The sequence below is a fragment of the Maylandia zebra genome, linkage group LG19 (assembly GCF_041146795.1).
Source record: "Maylandia zebra isolate NMK-2024a linkage group LG19, Mzebra_GT3a, whole genome shotgun sequence".
NCBI classification, from domain to species: Eukaryota; Metazoa; Chordata; class Actinopteri; order Cichliformes; family Cichlidae; genus Maylandia; species Maylandia zebra.
The window spans coordinates 18,375,157-18,390,365 of record NC_135185.1 but is presented as its reverse complement, the minus strand read 5'-3'; the positions used below and the strand labels follow the sequence as shown (position 1 = coordinate 18,390,365).

General features: G+C 40.8%; 1 protein-coding gene across 2 annotated transcripts; it reads right to left on the bottom strand.

Annotated features, from left to right (window-relative positions):
- Positions 1–3,267: 3,267 nt before the first annotated feature.
- On the bottom strand, positions 3,268–13,235 carry rbm25a (RNA binding motif protein 25a). Of its 2 annotated transcripts, none has more exons than XM_004539975.2 (18): positions 13,049–13,235; positions 12,650–12,777; positions 12,176–12,225; positions 11,751–11,921; positions 11,283–11,340; positions 10,758–10,918; positions 10,307–10,501; positions 10,096–10,179; positions 6,721–6,983; positions 6,018–6,129; positions 5,803–5,892; positions 5,610–5,683; positions 5,361–5,511; positions 4,765–5,167; positions 4,353–4,657; positions 4,161–4,259; positions 4,011–4,058; positions 3,268–3,731 (listed from the first exon to the last, which is right to left on the bottom strand). In XM_004539975.2, exons 2-18 carry the CDS (start codon positions 12,753–12,755, stop codon positions 3,639–3,641), a joined length of 2,463 nt encoding a protein of 820 aa, XP_004540032.2. In that variant the 5' UTR covers positions 12,756–12,777; positions 13,049–13,235; the 3' UTR covers positions 3,268–3,638. The 2 variants fall into 2 exon arrangements, with proteins under 2 accessions (XP_004540032.2, XP_014265282.2); XM_014409796.2 differs by having other exon boundaries at positions 10,096–10,176.
- Between the last annotated feature and the right edge of the window lie 1,974 nt (positions 13,236–15,209).

Sequence of the window (15,209 nt, the reverse complement as noted above, 5' to 3'; positions counted from 1 at the left end):
TTAAGGGTCAACGGATCAAAGGAAAGAATGGTGGTAAGATTCTACGTGTGTGACGTCATAATTCTGTAAGGCAAAGAGGTTGTCACGTGATATTTTTGGAGGCGGGCATTTTTCAACTTGGACAAATTATCAATAAAGTTTCAATCTCTGTTATTTTCCCCAAAAAACGTGTTGTCGCAATAATGTTTTCTACTGTAATTGGTGCCAACAGATGGCGCAGTTTAAAGTTGGCTGTTACTCTGCCCAGTCTGCTACCATAGAAGAAGAATGTAGACCAATAGTACTTTGACGATGTCCGCTGATCGTTTCCGTGTAAATCTTAGCATTGCTTTAGCCGTCAAGCTAAAGGTTTAGCTTCATACTGCCATATTTGCAGAGTAACAAAATATTTAAACGGTCTCAGATCATGGTGAGTATTTGAAAAAATGTTTATTTAATGTGAAGCCTGTGATGTGGAAAGGTTAGCAAGCGTAATTTTGCCTATTGTGTTATACACGGGTGCTTACATCCGAGTAGTGTTGATCTTTTCTAAGGTCCATGGGTTTATCCAACGAGCAGCTAAGTCACCGTTATATCTGTAATTTTGTGGGCAACGTCTTAATGCAAAAAAAAAAAAAAATCCCGATGCAACGAAGCAAAGACTAAAAAACCCCACAATGCGTTTTTAAGCTCTCTCTGCGTTCACTGCCTCTGCAAGTGTCAAACTTCCTCGCTTTAGCTGATGCTAACCAACATTAGCGCTTACGGTTCGTATATAAACACAACTGTCAGCCCTTCACTTTTGGTGCCGGTGTTGTGCCAAAGTAGTTACCCCCGTAATATGGATTACAGATAGGGGGGGCACACATTTAGGCAGCCGATGCCACACAGCCTGATAAAATCTGTATCCCTCCATAACTTTTGCTGTGAATAAGACATGGTCTCCAAAGTTACTGTACTTATTGGTTATACTGAGATTGATTTTGCAAATAAACTCATTCGTGATAGCTTCGCTACAAAGTGTAAACCGAGTGTAAATTCACTGGAGAGCGACGTGTTTCCATGATCGCATCTGGTTTTACAGTATTATAGTATCAAAGTCTTTTTCTAGACAAAGTATTCCCAGCAGGTTATTTCAGTGTACAGTTTAAGGTAAACTGTCTTCCACACGGCACATTACAATGTCACGAAACTAATATTAAATTCATCAAGTCTGCTGTTTTCCAGCTTTTACTCTTTATCGCGTCGACTGCAGATCAGTGACAAGTAGCGTACAGAACGGAGCTGGGCAAGTGGCTCCTCCTACTTTGCGCGCTCCCGTGAATGGGGAAACAATTTTTGACGGGGGTAACTACTTTGGCACAACACCGGCAATAAGTCGGACTCGTTCCCGGTGGGTGATGGGCTCCGCCAGGGATGCCCTTTGTCTCCGGTTCTGTTCATAATTTTTATGGACAGGATTTCTAGGCGCAGCCAAGTGGCGGAGGGCTTTCGCTTTGGTGGCCTCAGAATCTCATCTCTGATTTTTGCGGATGATGTGGTTCTGTTGGCTTCATCGGGTGAGGGCCTCCAGCTCGCACTGGAACGGTTCACAGCCGAGTGTGAAGCAGCGGGAATGAGGATCAGCACCTCCAAATCTGAGGCCATGGTTCTCAGCCGGAAAAGGGTGGAGTGCCCACTCCGGGTCGGGGATGAGTTCCTGCCCCAAGTGGAGGAGTTCAAGTATCTCGGGGTCTTGTTTGCGAGTGATGGGAGAAGGGAGCCAGAGATCGACAGACGGATTGGGGCTGCAGCTGCAGTAATGCGGACGCTGCACCGGTCCGTCGTGGTGAAGAGGGAGCTGAGTGTAAAAGCGAAGCTCTCAATATACCGGTCGATCTACGTCCCTACCCTCACCTATGGCCACGAGCTGTGGGTAGTGACCGAAAGAACGAGATCGCGGATACAAGCGGCAGAAATGAGCTTCCTCCGAAGGGTGGCTGGCCTCTCCCTTAGAGATAGGGTGAGAAGTTCGGCCATCCGGGAGGGGCTCAGAGTAGAGCAGCTGCTGCTCCACATCGAAAGGAGCCAGCTGAGGTGGTTCGGGCATCTGACAAGGATGCCCCCTGGGTGCCTCCTGGGTGAGGTGTTCCAGGCATGTCCCACCGGGAGGAGGCCCCGGGGCAGACCCAGGACACGCTGGAGAGATTATATCTCTCGGCTGGCCTGGGAACGCCTTGGTGTTCCCCCGGACAAGCTGGAGGAGGTGGCTGGGGAGAGGGAGGTCTGGGCCTCTTTGCTTAGGCTGCTGCCCCCGCGACCCGGCCTCGAATAAAGCGGATGAAGATGGATGGATGGATGTATATAATGTTCTCTTTTTGCAGTCGAGGAGCGTGTCAAGACAGATTTCACTGCGTGTTGTACTCCTATAACTATGCATGTGACAAATAAAGGTTCTTGAATCTTCTTCGGTCTACTGGCTCTAATGGTCTCACTTCATATTACCCTCTGCCTAGCATCCTCCTCTATCACATCACCCCGTCTGCATGTCTTTCTTCACTGCATCCTCGACTCCTCTGTGGTCTTGCTCTTCTCCTGCTAGGCTACTCCATATTCATCATCGTTTTTACAGTATACCTACTATCCCTTCTCTGTACATGTCCAACTAACTGACAGTCCATTACTTCTATCATTGCTCTTCTCTTCAAAACTCACTTCCACCTGCTTCCTACTTTACACTACAGAGTAGGGAGAATAGGGAACATAATCTGCGAACATCATAGTCCACAGACACTGCTGCTTGACTTTATTTTTCCACCTGCCTATCACTATTGCAAAAAGGACAGGTCTCAGTGCTGAACCCTGTGGCACCCCACTCACCCTTTCTCATACATGTCCTACACCACCATCAGGTACTTCGTCGCCACTCCAGTCTTCCACATGCAATATTACAGTTCCTCTCCAGGCATCCTAGCATATGCTTTGTCTAGATAATAAGATGATAATAAAAGATAACCTATTTGCATCGAAATAAAGTAAAAAAGGTGGTGACCAGAAAATATAAGTATGGCTTCATGCCAACAAAGAGCACTATAGATGTTTCCTTTGAGGGAGGTGATTGAGAAGAATAGGGGTCAGAAGGCGTAAACCAGGTACCATACATTTACTGCAGTAATCACATCTGTATATGGAAGTGACCCCAATTAAGTTTTTGGTGTTTGAAAATAATGTCATAATTCAAAAACAGCTAATAATTATTAACAACACAATCAAAAAAAACACTGTTTTTTTGTTTTGTTTTTTTTTTAAAAAAAGCATGTTTATTAGTTCACACAATGGAGTAGTGCCTCCAAACAACACCACCAAATTAAAGCAGAATGTGTCCAACACATTGTAGAACAGATGGATGAAATTCCTCCTGAACGGCATTAACAAATAAAAGAATTACAACCAAAGTTTTTTTTTCATGCAGCACATTAGTTTCCAAACCCTTTCAGTTCACAATTTTGACTTTCTCACGCACACTCTCTCACACACTCTCTCACACACACACACACAAGGCAGCAGCTCTTTGCCGATGGAATGGAGCGCCGTGTGGGCATGTTCACAGTCTGCTGGACCAGAAAACTGCAGACAGTAGAACTGAAAGCTCAGGAAGTCAGTCAGAGAGTCGCGTTTACTTATTTGACCAGTCCAATCTTCTTTGCTTCTGTTTCATATATCAGTAACCTCCACATTTTTACTATGAAGACTTCTGCTTCTTCATCAAGAACCTAAAGACAAACAGTTCAGTTAAACATACTATATATTACAAAGCTGAATGTATTCAATGAGTCAGCACATGTATACAATGTGACTGTCACCAACCATTTTAAGACAGACCAGTCTGGTTTTAAACTGACAGTTTTTCCTTTTTTTGGTTAGTCATCCACTTAATCGACAATGTGTGGTACAGACCATTCAAGGACCATTCAACTGGGTTTCAGTCCCAAAAGATGGATTACATATGTAAGATGTTTAAAGACTTAGGATCCAGGCAAAGTTCAACTTACCATAGCAACATCATCAAGAATACCCTGAGGAGTGCTATGTGCCATTACCTGATCAGAAAAGAAAAATATTAACTAGAGTGAGCAACAAGCCCAACAATTCAACACCACAAGCTTAAAGATACAGATAAACTTCAAAGGATAATAACTGACCTTGGAGCAGACAAAATCAACCAATGTAGCTTCCTCCTCTCCAATGTACTCTATAATCTTCTTATTAATCCACGGTCTAATGCGGCGATCCATCAGAGTCTATGGAAAGCAAAACAAAACATAACATAACTAATAACTAAAATATCAAGCTATGAAAATAAGTGCAATTTCAAAATATGCCAAGCCTTTTACCGAATCAACCATTGCCCAGTCCAAAGGATAGGAGAAGAGCTCTGGCCTGGCAGTGGGGATCTTCTCTATAAGGCTTTTTATGTGTTTCCGTTTCTCCTCTGTGTTAATGCTGCCTTTGGCCCCTGAAATTTCTGCTCCATCGAGCCCCAGACTCTTTTCATCATCACCATAGTCCAGTGGAACCAGTTTCCTTTTGCGAGGCTGCTCATCTGCCTCCTCTTCGTCAAACTTGTTGAAAACACTGTCCACAGTTGCTAATTTCTTTCGCTTTCCTGCGCTGAGCTGACTCGGACTGTTGGTGGCACCTGTAGGAGAAAAAAAAAATCATCAGGAAATACTATTTACTCTGGGAAAAAGCAGTGCCATTAAACAACAGATCTGTATGTGTGTTTTGCTTCGTTGCTGTACTCACCCAGCTTGAGGCTGAGGCCAATCTTGGGCCGGTGTTCCTCTGGAGGTTGGACCTCTGGAGTGTTCTCGCCTGGAATTATGATGCCACAAAGAGACTCATTTCCGGGGGTGTTTGGAGTAACGTTTCCACTGGCAGAAGACACAGAAGGAGCAGTGGTGATTGGTCGCATGGCGGGTTTGAGTTGCGGCTTGGCTTCTTGTGAGTCCTCGCCATCGCGGTAATCATCTTCATCTGCCTCTTCCACATCGTCATCTGAATGCTGCGGGGGAACTTGAGGCTCCGGCTCCACAGGCCTTCCGGACCCCCTCTTCTCCCGCTCCTTGTGAGTTTTCTCCTGGTTCACATCCTCCTCCGGTTCAAGTTTCAGAGGTGGCTGTCGTCTGCGCTCTGCTTCCTCCTCCATCTACACAAATATGTAACACATTAAGCAACCTCAGGATATTGTTGTTGACTGGTGGACTGGCATATTAATATTAAATGCACAAACATCATTACAGAACAAGCAAAAAAGCTGTAATTCTGCAAAACAAACTAAAGATCTCTGAGTCTATCAAATGTCTTTGTCAGAGGTTAGGGAAAGTTCCAGGTGGATTTACTCTCTGTAATTCAGCATCAGGATCAGGGTGACCCTCAGCGAGAAGTCTTTGTCTAATTTCCTCCAGCTCCTCCTTCTCCCTCTTCCGGTCACGTTCATCCAACTCGATCTCCTTTTCTCTGTCACGAAGACGCTTCTGCAATGCGCTGCCCCTAAAAAAAAAAAAAAAAAAATTTAGCATTAACGTAAAGTAATGACAAAAGGCATTAAAAGCATTAAAACATTTTAAAATGCAAATTAACATAATCACCTGTAATATTTCGGGTCATCCCTGTCATCATCATAGTCTTCAAGGAACTCTTTGAGCCTTTTGGCTTCTTTCATCTGATTTTATACACAAAATGAAACAGTAAACAGTAAATCAAGCCTTCTGTTTCCACGTATCTGAAATAATAAATAGTCTAAAACTCGTATTATGCAGCGTGGCATGCATTCTTGTATACCATTTCACGACGCCTCTCTTCTTCTCGCTCAGCATCTTTGCTATAGTCACGGGCCTTCTTCCTCTCTCTGACCTCCCAATTTTTCAGGCGCTTTAAGAAGGCACAGAAAAGAAATTCCAATCAGTAATCTGTCAAACATTAACAGTAATTTGCTTATGTGCAGTTATTTAAATGAACATTTCATCAAATCAAAATGGGAGAGATGATAAACATACTTCTTGATAAGCTGCTTCCTTATCTCTAAGCCTCCTCTCAAGTCTCCGCCGCTCATACATGTCCTCCTCATCTTCTTCGCGGTCTCGTTTTTTATCGTCTCTAGACCTCTCTCTGTTAAAATAATAATGGGTTACTGATCTGTGAAGTTCATCTTTATATCAAATGAAGTTGAAACGCAATCATTTCAAGGGTATTTGCCCATAGCCAGTGCCAACTGCTGAATACATTTCACTACAGTGTTTTCATTAGTTATTTTGTGATATGGATAGTTTCTACAAATGATCAACTGAACACAACACTCCCCAAAAATAAAAAGTTCCTTAACAGCCTCCAACAAATCCTCATTGGTTTCATTTACAGCTACCAAATGAGTCTTTCATTGTAGCGTTAAAAACAAACAAACAAAAAAAAAAAAAAAACTTGCAAAGCCCTAAAGTGGGGAACAAGAATTCATATCTAGCATATCTTTAAATCACAGATAATGAATTATGTTACCAGTATTATGCCACATGCATTGATAAGTCATAACACAATGTGGAGAAACTTATGAGTGGATCTTGAGGTCTGTTGTTAGAAACAGCTGGAGCCAACGACCTTTTGATTTCTCAAAGTCCAAACCGTTAGAATTAAGAGACGGCCCTTTAGATGAGTCACAACCGTTTATGTGTGAGCCAGAACAAACCATCTTGCATTAGAACTGACCTCGATCTGCTGCGAGCTTCACTGACATCTCGACTCCTCTCCCTCTCCCGCTCCTTCGTCCTTTCGCGTTCACGATCCCTCTCTCGCTCACGGTCGCGGTCCCGGTCTCTTTCCCGCTCCTTGTCCCTCTCTCTCTCCCTTTCCTTCTCTTTCTCGCGATCGCGGCGCTCCCTCTCCCGCTCCCGCTCTTTGTCTCTCTCCCTCCTTTCTCTCTCCAGCTCCAGGCGTTCCTTTTCTTTTTTGCCTTTTTCCTCCTCCAATTTCTGCAGGAGCCCACATGGGAAAAGAAAATGAAACTGCATTAGAAGATGCAAAAGGTGAAAAAAAGATCATCATACTAAATTAAATAAACAAGTTATCGGCAAAAAATGGTTTACACTGCCGGTTTCAGAAATGCTCACGTTCTACCATGACTCATTGTTTGGGGGGAGGTTGGCTGCTCCAAGTCAGGAAGTGGTTTCCTCCAGGAAGAGTGGTCCGCAGCTTGAGCAGGTTTAATGTATATACTGCTCAATTTCAGGACACACTTATATAAAACCATAAATGACAGTATATTCTTGAAATACCTAACAAACTGGGGATGTCACAGCTCATATGAGGGGTTTCACCAAAGAAACATTTCCAGTGTTATTGTAAACACTTACAGTCTTCTTTTCCTGTGCAAAGAGATAATTTCTTGTTCTGGCTCCAGTATTTGACCTCCCTTCTTTATCAGATTTGTACAGAATAAATAACAGGCCAACTCAACCTCTGCTGTTACGATGGGCTCTATGGTGATCTGGGATTATTATCTGATATCAAAAGGCAAATAAGTACTGGTCAAACCAACATCTGAATGTTTTCCAATTCAAAGTGTACTCGTGACTGCGGGTAAGGGACAGATTTGGCCTGAAATGCATATGCATAGGATTTTACTGGAAATGGGGTTTTTCATATGGCTTGTGGTAAGTAAAAAAAAACAAAAACAACAAACTGAAGCCAGCTTTGAACCTTTTTTAACTTAAGGTCATGAAGATCTAACTATAAACTTGAGATCTCCACTATATAATGCACTGGTTGTACCTATAGGTGCCAAGTGGATTAAAACAAGCCTAAGCTTAACACGGCAAATGGCGTAACTAAGTAAATTACATAATCGGCCCCCACGTGTTTTCTACATGGTCATTTGAGAAGGAGGAAAGCAATGCCTGACTGCAGTGCAAGTGATCCCCTAGAGCAGTGTGGGACTTCAGTATGAAGCCAAACTACTAAATAATAATTTGAACACCATTTTATTTATCTGTAAAGGCAATCACAGCTCACTGGTTCTCACAGCCGTCCATTGACAATCTCAGTAAACAAAGTTTGACCCATTTTTCTACATTCTCACTAGATAACATTTAAATCATGTTCCACAGTCTGTTCTGGAGCTACTGGTGCAAAACTTACAGATGATGAACTAGGGTTTCAGCACTTCTCTGCCCCTACACATCCTACAGGCTACATGTAGAAGGAAAAGCAGGTCAAGAGCAAAGTCAATATAATCAGGAAAAAAAAAAGAAGTCCAAACGATTCCTGCGAAGCAGTTTCATCTTATTACAACTCATCCACATAAATAGCATCCACATCTGTTTGTTTTTAAAGTCAATGCAAATCAGATACTGCATTTCATTTTGCCACAAAGAAATTAGTGAAGCAGTCTTACCGCCAGGTTGTGGTGTCTGTCTGGTCTCACCAACCCAATTTAAAAATAAAAAATAAAAAAGGAAAAGGGAAAAAAAATAAACCCTTCAGAGTCAGACCCACAGTTCAAACAGACCTGTGGCTGATTTAAAAAAAATATATATATACCAGCTGGTAGCTTTGTGGATCTGGACTGGTTAACAACATAAACTACCACATGTTAAATGTGGGTCTGACAGCTATTAACTAAAAAAAAAAAAAAAAAAAAAAAAAAAAAGACCACAGAGGAGGAAACTACAAAACTGTAATTTAACTCAAGTCTGCTAAAGTCTGCACACCATTTTAGCATTTCTACCTTCGCTCCGAAGGGAGGGCTTTGACAGATACACATTATTTGTTTTGAAACAGTTTTTCCCTAACCTACCTACAACTTACCTCCTGTATTAAACTAGTTAGTAGTGAGTTTGAAACATACTAATTGGAAAACAATTTTAAAACATTGCCATGAGCAGGTTCCTAACATACTGTGTGTTTGATGTGGTGTGAGGCTTGTTCCCCTTTGTTGATGGAAGTTTTTTTTAGTATATAACATCAATTGTCCTCAGTTCCAGTACAAAGTCACAACGTTTTGGGTTTCGTTAGTAGCCCTATAACTTCTTTTAAAAATACTGATAAGAGAACCTTGTTTTAAAAAGCGACAAAGAAAACAGTTGAATGGTATTCATACTAAAATATCCCTGCAGCTTATTCCTCCTTATTTATGTTTGCATACTTTATTTATGCATTGTCTCATTGTGGTGTAAATTTCTAAGGGTTAACAAACAAACAAAAAAAACAAACAAAAAAAAAAAAAAAACCAAAACAGAAACAGCAAAGCAATTACTTACCTTGCAAGTCTTCAGACCGCAGAGTGCTGTGAAGGGGCGCTCCCTGCTTCAGTAATACTACAGGCTGCAGTTCAAACTGCTGCAGTGGTTAGGCTCTTTCAGGCTCTGTGTGTTTTTCAAACACGCTATTTATCATATGAGGACATGCAGAGGTTCACTGAGCTGCCCGACCTTCTTAAACATGATTCACTGTAATCACAACCTGCTAGGAATTTGTCCAGCATCACTTTTTTTGACAACCTTAGTGCAAGTCGACTGAGAGCCAGCTGCCCCTCTGCAAACCCTCCAGAAGGGAGCGCCCAAAATGAGTAGAGAAGAAATAAAAGATCATACTTACATCCTATCCTCGCAACTTTTTCCCAAAGCTGAGATTCTGAGATTCATCTTGCTCTAGTCACCAAATGAACTCTACCATATTGGTGGGGTTTAATCAATAGATTAGCTTTGGTTGGAATTTCACATTGTGTCCATGCACTCTGTGTGATGAATTTAGCTTGTGAAGAGCGAAATATTTTAGTCTCAATCAGTACTGTGAACAGTGACAACTCGTGGCCAGTTTGGAAATACTGACATGTACTATAAAGTAATCAATCGGTGGCTGAAGTATTAATGGATCATAAATCAACATCAACTACGTTCTGTACCCTTTGAATTCCACTAGCTACTCTAAGAACTTACTGACTACCAAAAGACTTTGTTTGACAGAAACAGAATAGTCTTAAACTGCAGATCCATTTTGCGTTAGAGGAATTTCTACTAACAAATGTGGAGGATTTCTTCTTCAAAACCTAAATTACACAGTAACAAGAGCAGTCTGATACATTACCTTGTGTGTGTCCCGGAATTTACTGATCTCTCTGGAAATCAAGTCTCTCTTGTCATCCTCCATCTCCATGGCATTGATATCCTCCTTACACAAAGTGAAGAGAGAAAGGAAACAAACACACTAAGCACTCCAAAAAAAAAATTTAATACTACAACAGCCAGAGCCATGCTCCAGCCCCTTCTCCTCCCCGTGTGCATCATGCAAAGACTACCTCCTCTTTCTTCTCTTTCCGCTTCTTGATGCGAGGCTGACTGTCAGGATCCTGTGAGGGAGCATTAAGCTCACTTGCATACTCTCGGATGAGGACATCTATTGCCCCCTTCACAGCCTGGTCTCTACGCAGGGTTTCTTCATCAAGAACCTCCTCTTCGTCTTCATCCCCGTTTTTCCCGCTGCCACCGACTCCCTATTGATTAGATCGAGAAAGATTTGGAGACAAGAGAGGTAAGGCTGCCAGCTTGCTAAGTTGGAAGGAATAAAAGAGGAAGACCTCAGAAGAGGTTTGTGGATTTAATAAAAGAGGAAATGGAGTGGGTTGGTGTGAAAGAGGAGGACGCTAGGAATACGATGAGATGGAGGCAGATGAGCCACTGTGGTGACCTCTAAATGTAGCTTCCAAAAGAAAAGGAAGAGTCAAAATAAAAGACAGATGAGCAGCATACCCCATTTGCACTCCTCTTCTTGGCCTTCCACTCATCTAGCTGAGCCTTAGTCTTGGCATCGACCTTCACCAACAGCTTCTTATCACCCAAGAGCAACTCATGCAGGAGTCTGAGGGCTCGCAGTGTGGATTCAGGCTCCTTATACTCACAGAAACCAAAAGCTTGCAGGAGTTAAGACGAAAACAAAGTTAGTTCACAAGGTTTTCAAATTCAGCCCACGAAGATATTTGATAACTTTTTTTTGTTAGAAAAAAATGGAGTAAACATATGGGGAAAAACAAGAATCTGACATTCAATTTCAAATGTCCTAATTCTCCAAATCACTGATTGACTGACTATACCAGAGAAATGACCAAAAACCACATACATAAAATTAACATGTGAAAATAGGTCTTTAAGCATGATAAATAAGAGGGTAAGTATGTTTAACAGGATTTAAAATTCTAGGAGTGTCATCTCTGTGCACCATCCCATGCACAAACACCAAAAAAGGTTTAAAATGTGCTTTTGTTTTTGTGCTGTTACCTTGAAGTTTCCCAGAGGCACCCTGGACCCTTTTCCAGCTTAGAACAATACCACATTTCTATATTCAAAGAGAACAGAAAACAAGGATTTTTTGTGTTTAGTAGTCCAGATAATTACAATAATTAACAAGTAAATGATCACATATAAAACACTATTGTTGTATCCCTATAACAATACTTGTGATCAAATATGATGAAAACCTCACTCCTTTTTACTTTTATTATACGTTGGAGATTTGCATTTGACTAAAACAAGAATAAATGTCTGTCACCTGCAACTCCTGAACCACTGTCATCTTTTAAATATTATTATGACTGCAACCTCTAAATATTTAAAGTGCTCTCATAAAAAAAATAAAGATTTGTCTAGCTGCAGACAGATTTTATTCCAAATTGATAATTGTTTCACATGAAAAGATCACTAACGTACATTAACCGGATTATTCCAGTTGAGTAACAGTAAACTTACAGCCAGAAGCTGCCTGACCAACATGTCAGATGCCTTTTCAGAAATGTTGCCCACAAATACAGTGGTGGTGGGGCCGCCACCATCCTCCGTATCCTTGGCTCTGATCGTGCCAGGCTCTTTCTTCGGAGTCATCGGCTTCTGTGCTACAGCAACTGTGGCTGGAACGAGCACCTGCAAAATAATTTAAAATAAAATAAATATGCAAATGTCACTCTTATTCAGAGTAACACCAAAGCAAACCAAAAAAAATGCAAATACAACAAGCAACCGATGGCGAGCATAGGGGTTTTATTCTTTAACAATATAATATAATAATAATATTAATAATAATAAAAAAAGAATTCCACCAGGCATCATTGTTAATATGTGCAAGTATGTTTTTAATAGTAGGTAGGTTATTCAGAATGCTCCTGCTTCGAACTCACTGTGGGTGTGGGGGTCACTACACCCATATGAACCGGTATCATAGGAGTCCCTGAAAACAGAAACAAAATACAGCACTCAGTCAGGTGTTATGTATATTATAACAGATAATATACATAACTGCATGTAAAATTCCCAAAGCCAATAACAAAAAAAGTGATCTGCAATTTTAACATTTAATTTTCTGAATATTAAATGTTAAGGTAATTTTCCTGTAACATTCCTCAATCTCTCTCTCTCTCTCTGGGGTATTAAGTTATGTCAGTTTATTGGGCCTTTAGGTATCTTACTTCTCAACAGTTATCTATGTGCACTCATTTTCAAAGAAATTCTACCGTCAACTGATGCTTCACCCACATTATGTGGTTGTAGATTTAGATCACCCTGCTGCTTTTCCTTGAATGTCACAGAGCTGCCACTTCACAGTGTGTTCCTTAAAAAGGCTACAGAGCAAGTTTAAAAAAACTTTTCAATACCTGGTGGGACTGCAGGAGCAAAGCCTGCATACTGTGGAGGGGGGATCCTAGGTGGTAACTGTGGGATACCAATCTGCTGGCGGTTTATCGGAGGAGGATACGACATCCTGAAGACTCCAGAAACCTACCTACAGAGGAGAAAAGATATTTAGCAAATTAGCAAAACATCAGAGGAACATTTCTTTATGTCCTCGGGCTTTTGTTAAGATCATGACAGTAGTATTTTTCACAAGGATAGACAAAATGATCGTTAGTATGACCAACTGAGCAGGTAGGATATCTGCTCACCCACGTAAAAGCAGCTACATTAACTAGCTAAATTAGCTGAGACTGGCTAACGCTACTCTGTGGCCTTGCTGCTAAATATTAGCTGCAGCGGTCAAGCACGGATTTACCTACCCGGTACACCAAGAGTAAAATAAAACTGGAGCCTAATTACGGAGTTAATTGTCCAAATAAAGCCCAGTTAAAGTCAACTGACAGAAAAGCCCAACGCTAATGATTAGCGTTGTAATTTTCATCGGTGAGCAACGAGAACCTCTACGGATACAAATAACTGGGACCGATTCTTTTCCGAAATGAATCATGGGAAAACATCGTCACACGTTTTCTTTGTTGCCCTGTTTTTAGTCTGGCAGGCAGGAAACACACCCGCGTGTCCTAAATAAAAAATAACGGGACTTTACAAATGTGCTAAATAAATAAAAAATAAAAAAAACAGAACAGTTATCTGAACTTTGCTTTCAATGTGGAAAAAAATAGAGAGGGAAAAATATGACAAAGGATTCTAAAATATAAAAAGGGGTTGATCATAGAATTAGAGACATTAGCTTATAGAACAAATTAAATATACATATTTATTTGTGTAGTAAATGGTAAATGGCCTGTATTTGTATAGCACTTTACTTAGTCCCCAAGGACCCCAAAGCGCTTTACACTACATTCAGTCATCCACCTGTTCACACACTGGTGATGGCAAGCTACATTGTAGCCACAGCTACGCACTTTGTAAATGTTTTCTATGAGAAATGTGGATTACATTGTTAGTTAATGAAAATTAAGACTGATACAATCAGAATAACATTTATAATTTGTTGCAAATTACTATACACTATGTGTCTAGTTATATACAGTGCAAAAGCCTTGAGCCATCCTACATTCCTCTGTATTTTGCATCTAAGGAGGCAGATTTTATTGTAATTTTTAATAAAAAATAAAAGAAAGAAAAAAGAAAGAAAAAAATCCCAAAGATAACACAGTTTGACAAACTTAAACAGCAATGATTTACAAAAAGATATATATATTAGCTGAAAACTTGGCATATCTCTGCATGTTTTGCAGAAAATCTATCTAAAGCAAATGAACAGTATCTGAATATCATGTCCTTAAGAAACAGATAAATAATTCCAGCAAAGACCAGATACAGGACCTGAGAGACGCATCAAGCCCTTCAGTTGATCCAGCTGCTGTTCACTGAAGCCTCATCAGAAAATATCTCAGTGGAATGGAAGTGGAAGCCGTGTGGGATCATTTTGACAGAGAACAGAACAAAAGTAGCCGACATCTAAAGAAGAACTTTGAATGTCTTTCAAGAAACCTGGAGAACTATTCCTGAAGGCTACCTAAAGAAATTACAAGAAATCTTACCTGAGAATGTTCAGCCTGTGTTTAAGAATAAAGGTGGTCATACAACCCCACAAACACGTAAGCACATTAGAATTGTACAAGCATTTATTTCTTTTTTAAGTGGACACATCATGAATGTGTGCTTTTAGGATGCCCTGTCTGAGTTTCTGAGCTTTAGTTTTGTATACAAGCACAACAAGTGCAACAGATGAAGAGTACAGGAACTCACAAGTGCTGCTGAAAACAACAGGTTCCTGTACAGAAGACACAGAAGTAGAAAAAAGCCTGCCCATGAAAATAAATCGGCAAGGGCCCACCTAAAATTTGTTCCTAATGGTCTGTAACTAATGATACAGTCATTGCTGTACTTACTTCTCATTTTCCTAGTAAAATATGAAGAAATTAGACTTTTGCACAGTACTCAAAGTACAAAGAATTTTCAAGTCCCAGCTTGGGTTTGTCCCTAGTCTCCAATAATTGTCCAAATAGGACCCAGAACATCAGGATGAAATCCAATCCAATCCAAGGTTTTTCCTGGCAAGCCTTACTGAGGGCTAAAAAAAGAACAATATAACTTTTGTATCTCTACTTTTAGACGCTTGGTGGCGCTAAAGTCTTACTTTCGTAAATTTGTAACTACAGGACCCTGTTTTACAAGAACCAGTCGCTTACGGTCAGCCTTACCAGAACTAGGAAGATGATAAGATGAGTATCTCAGTGGCATGACTGACATGAAATAGCATGTCTTCATGTGATGTTACAATCGTACTTTCCCTTTCGTTTCCTTTATTTTCTTTCAAGAGCAAAATCGTGACCGTAGACTATTTGCTGAGAGAAAACAAACATGTTTCGGTGCCACCCAAGTGTTCATTTCGATCACGTGAAAGTTCCTTTTAATTTGTTTGTGAAACGACAGAGAGGCCTTGGACTTTTT

Coding starts and splice junctions, on each gene's coding strand:
- rbm25a (XM_004539975.2), bottom strand. CDS start 12,755: ATGTCGTATCCTCCTCCGATAAACCGCCAGCAGATTGGTATCCCACAG. Junction 10,919..11,282: donor TGCCTCTGGGAAACTTCAAG/GTAACAGCACAA, acceptor AACTCCTGCAAG/CTTTTGGTTTCTGTGAGTAT. Junction 10,180..10,306: donor GGAAAGAGAAGAAAGAGGAG/GTAGTCTTTGCA, acceptor ACTTTGTGTAAG/GAGGATATCAATGCCATGGA.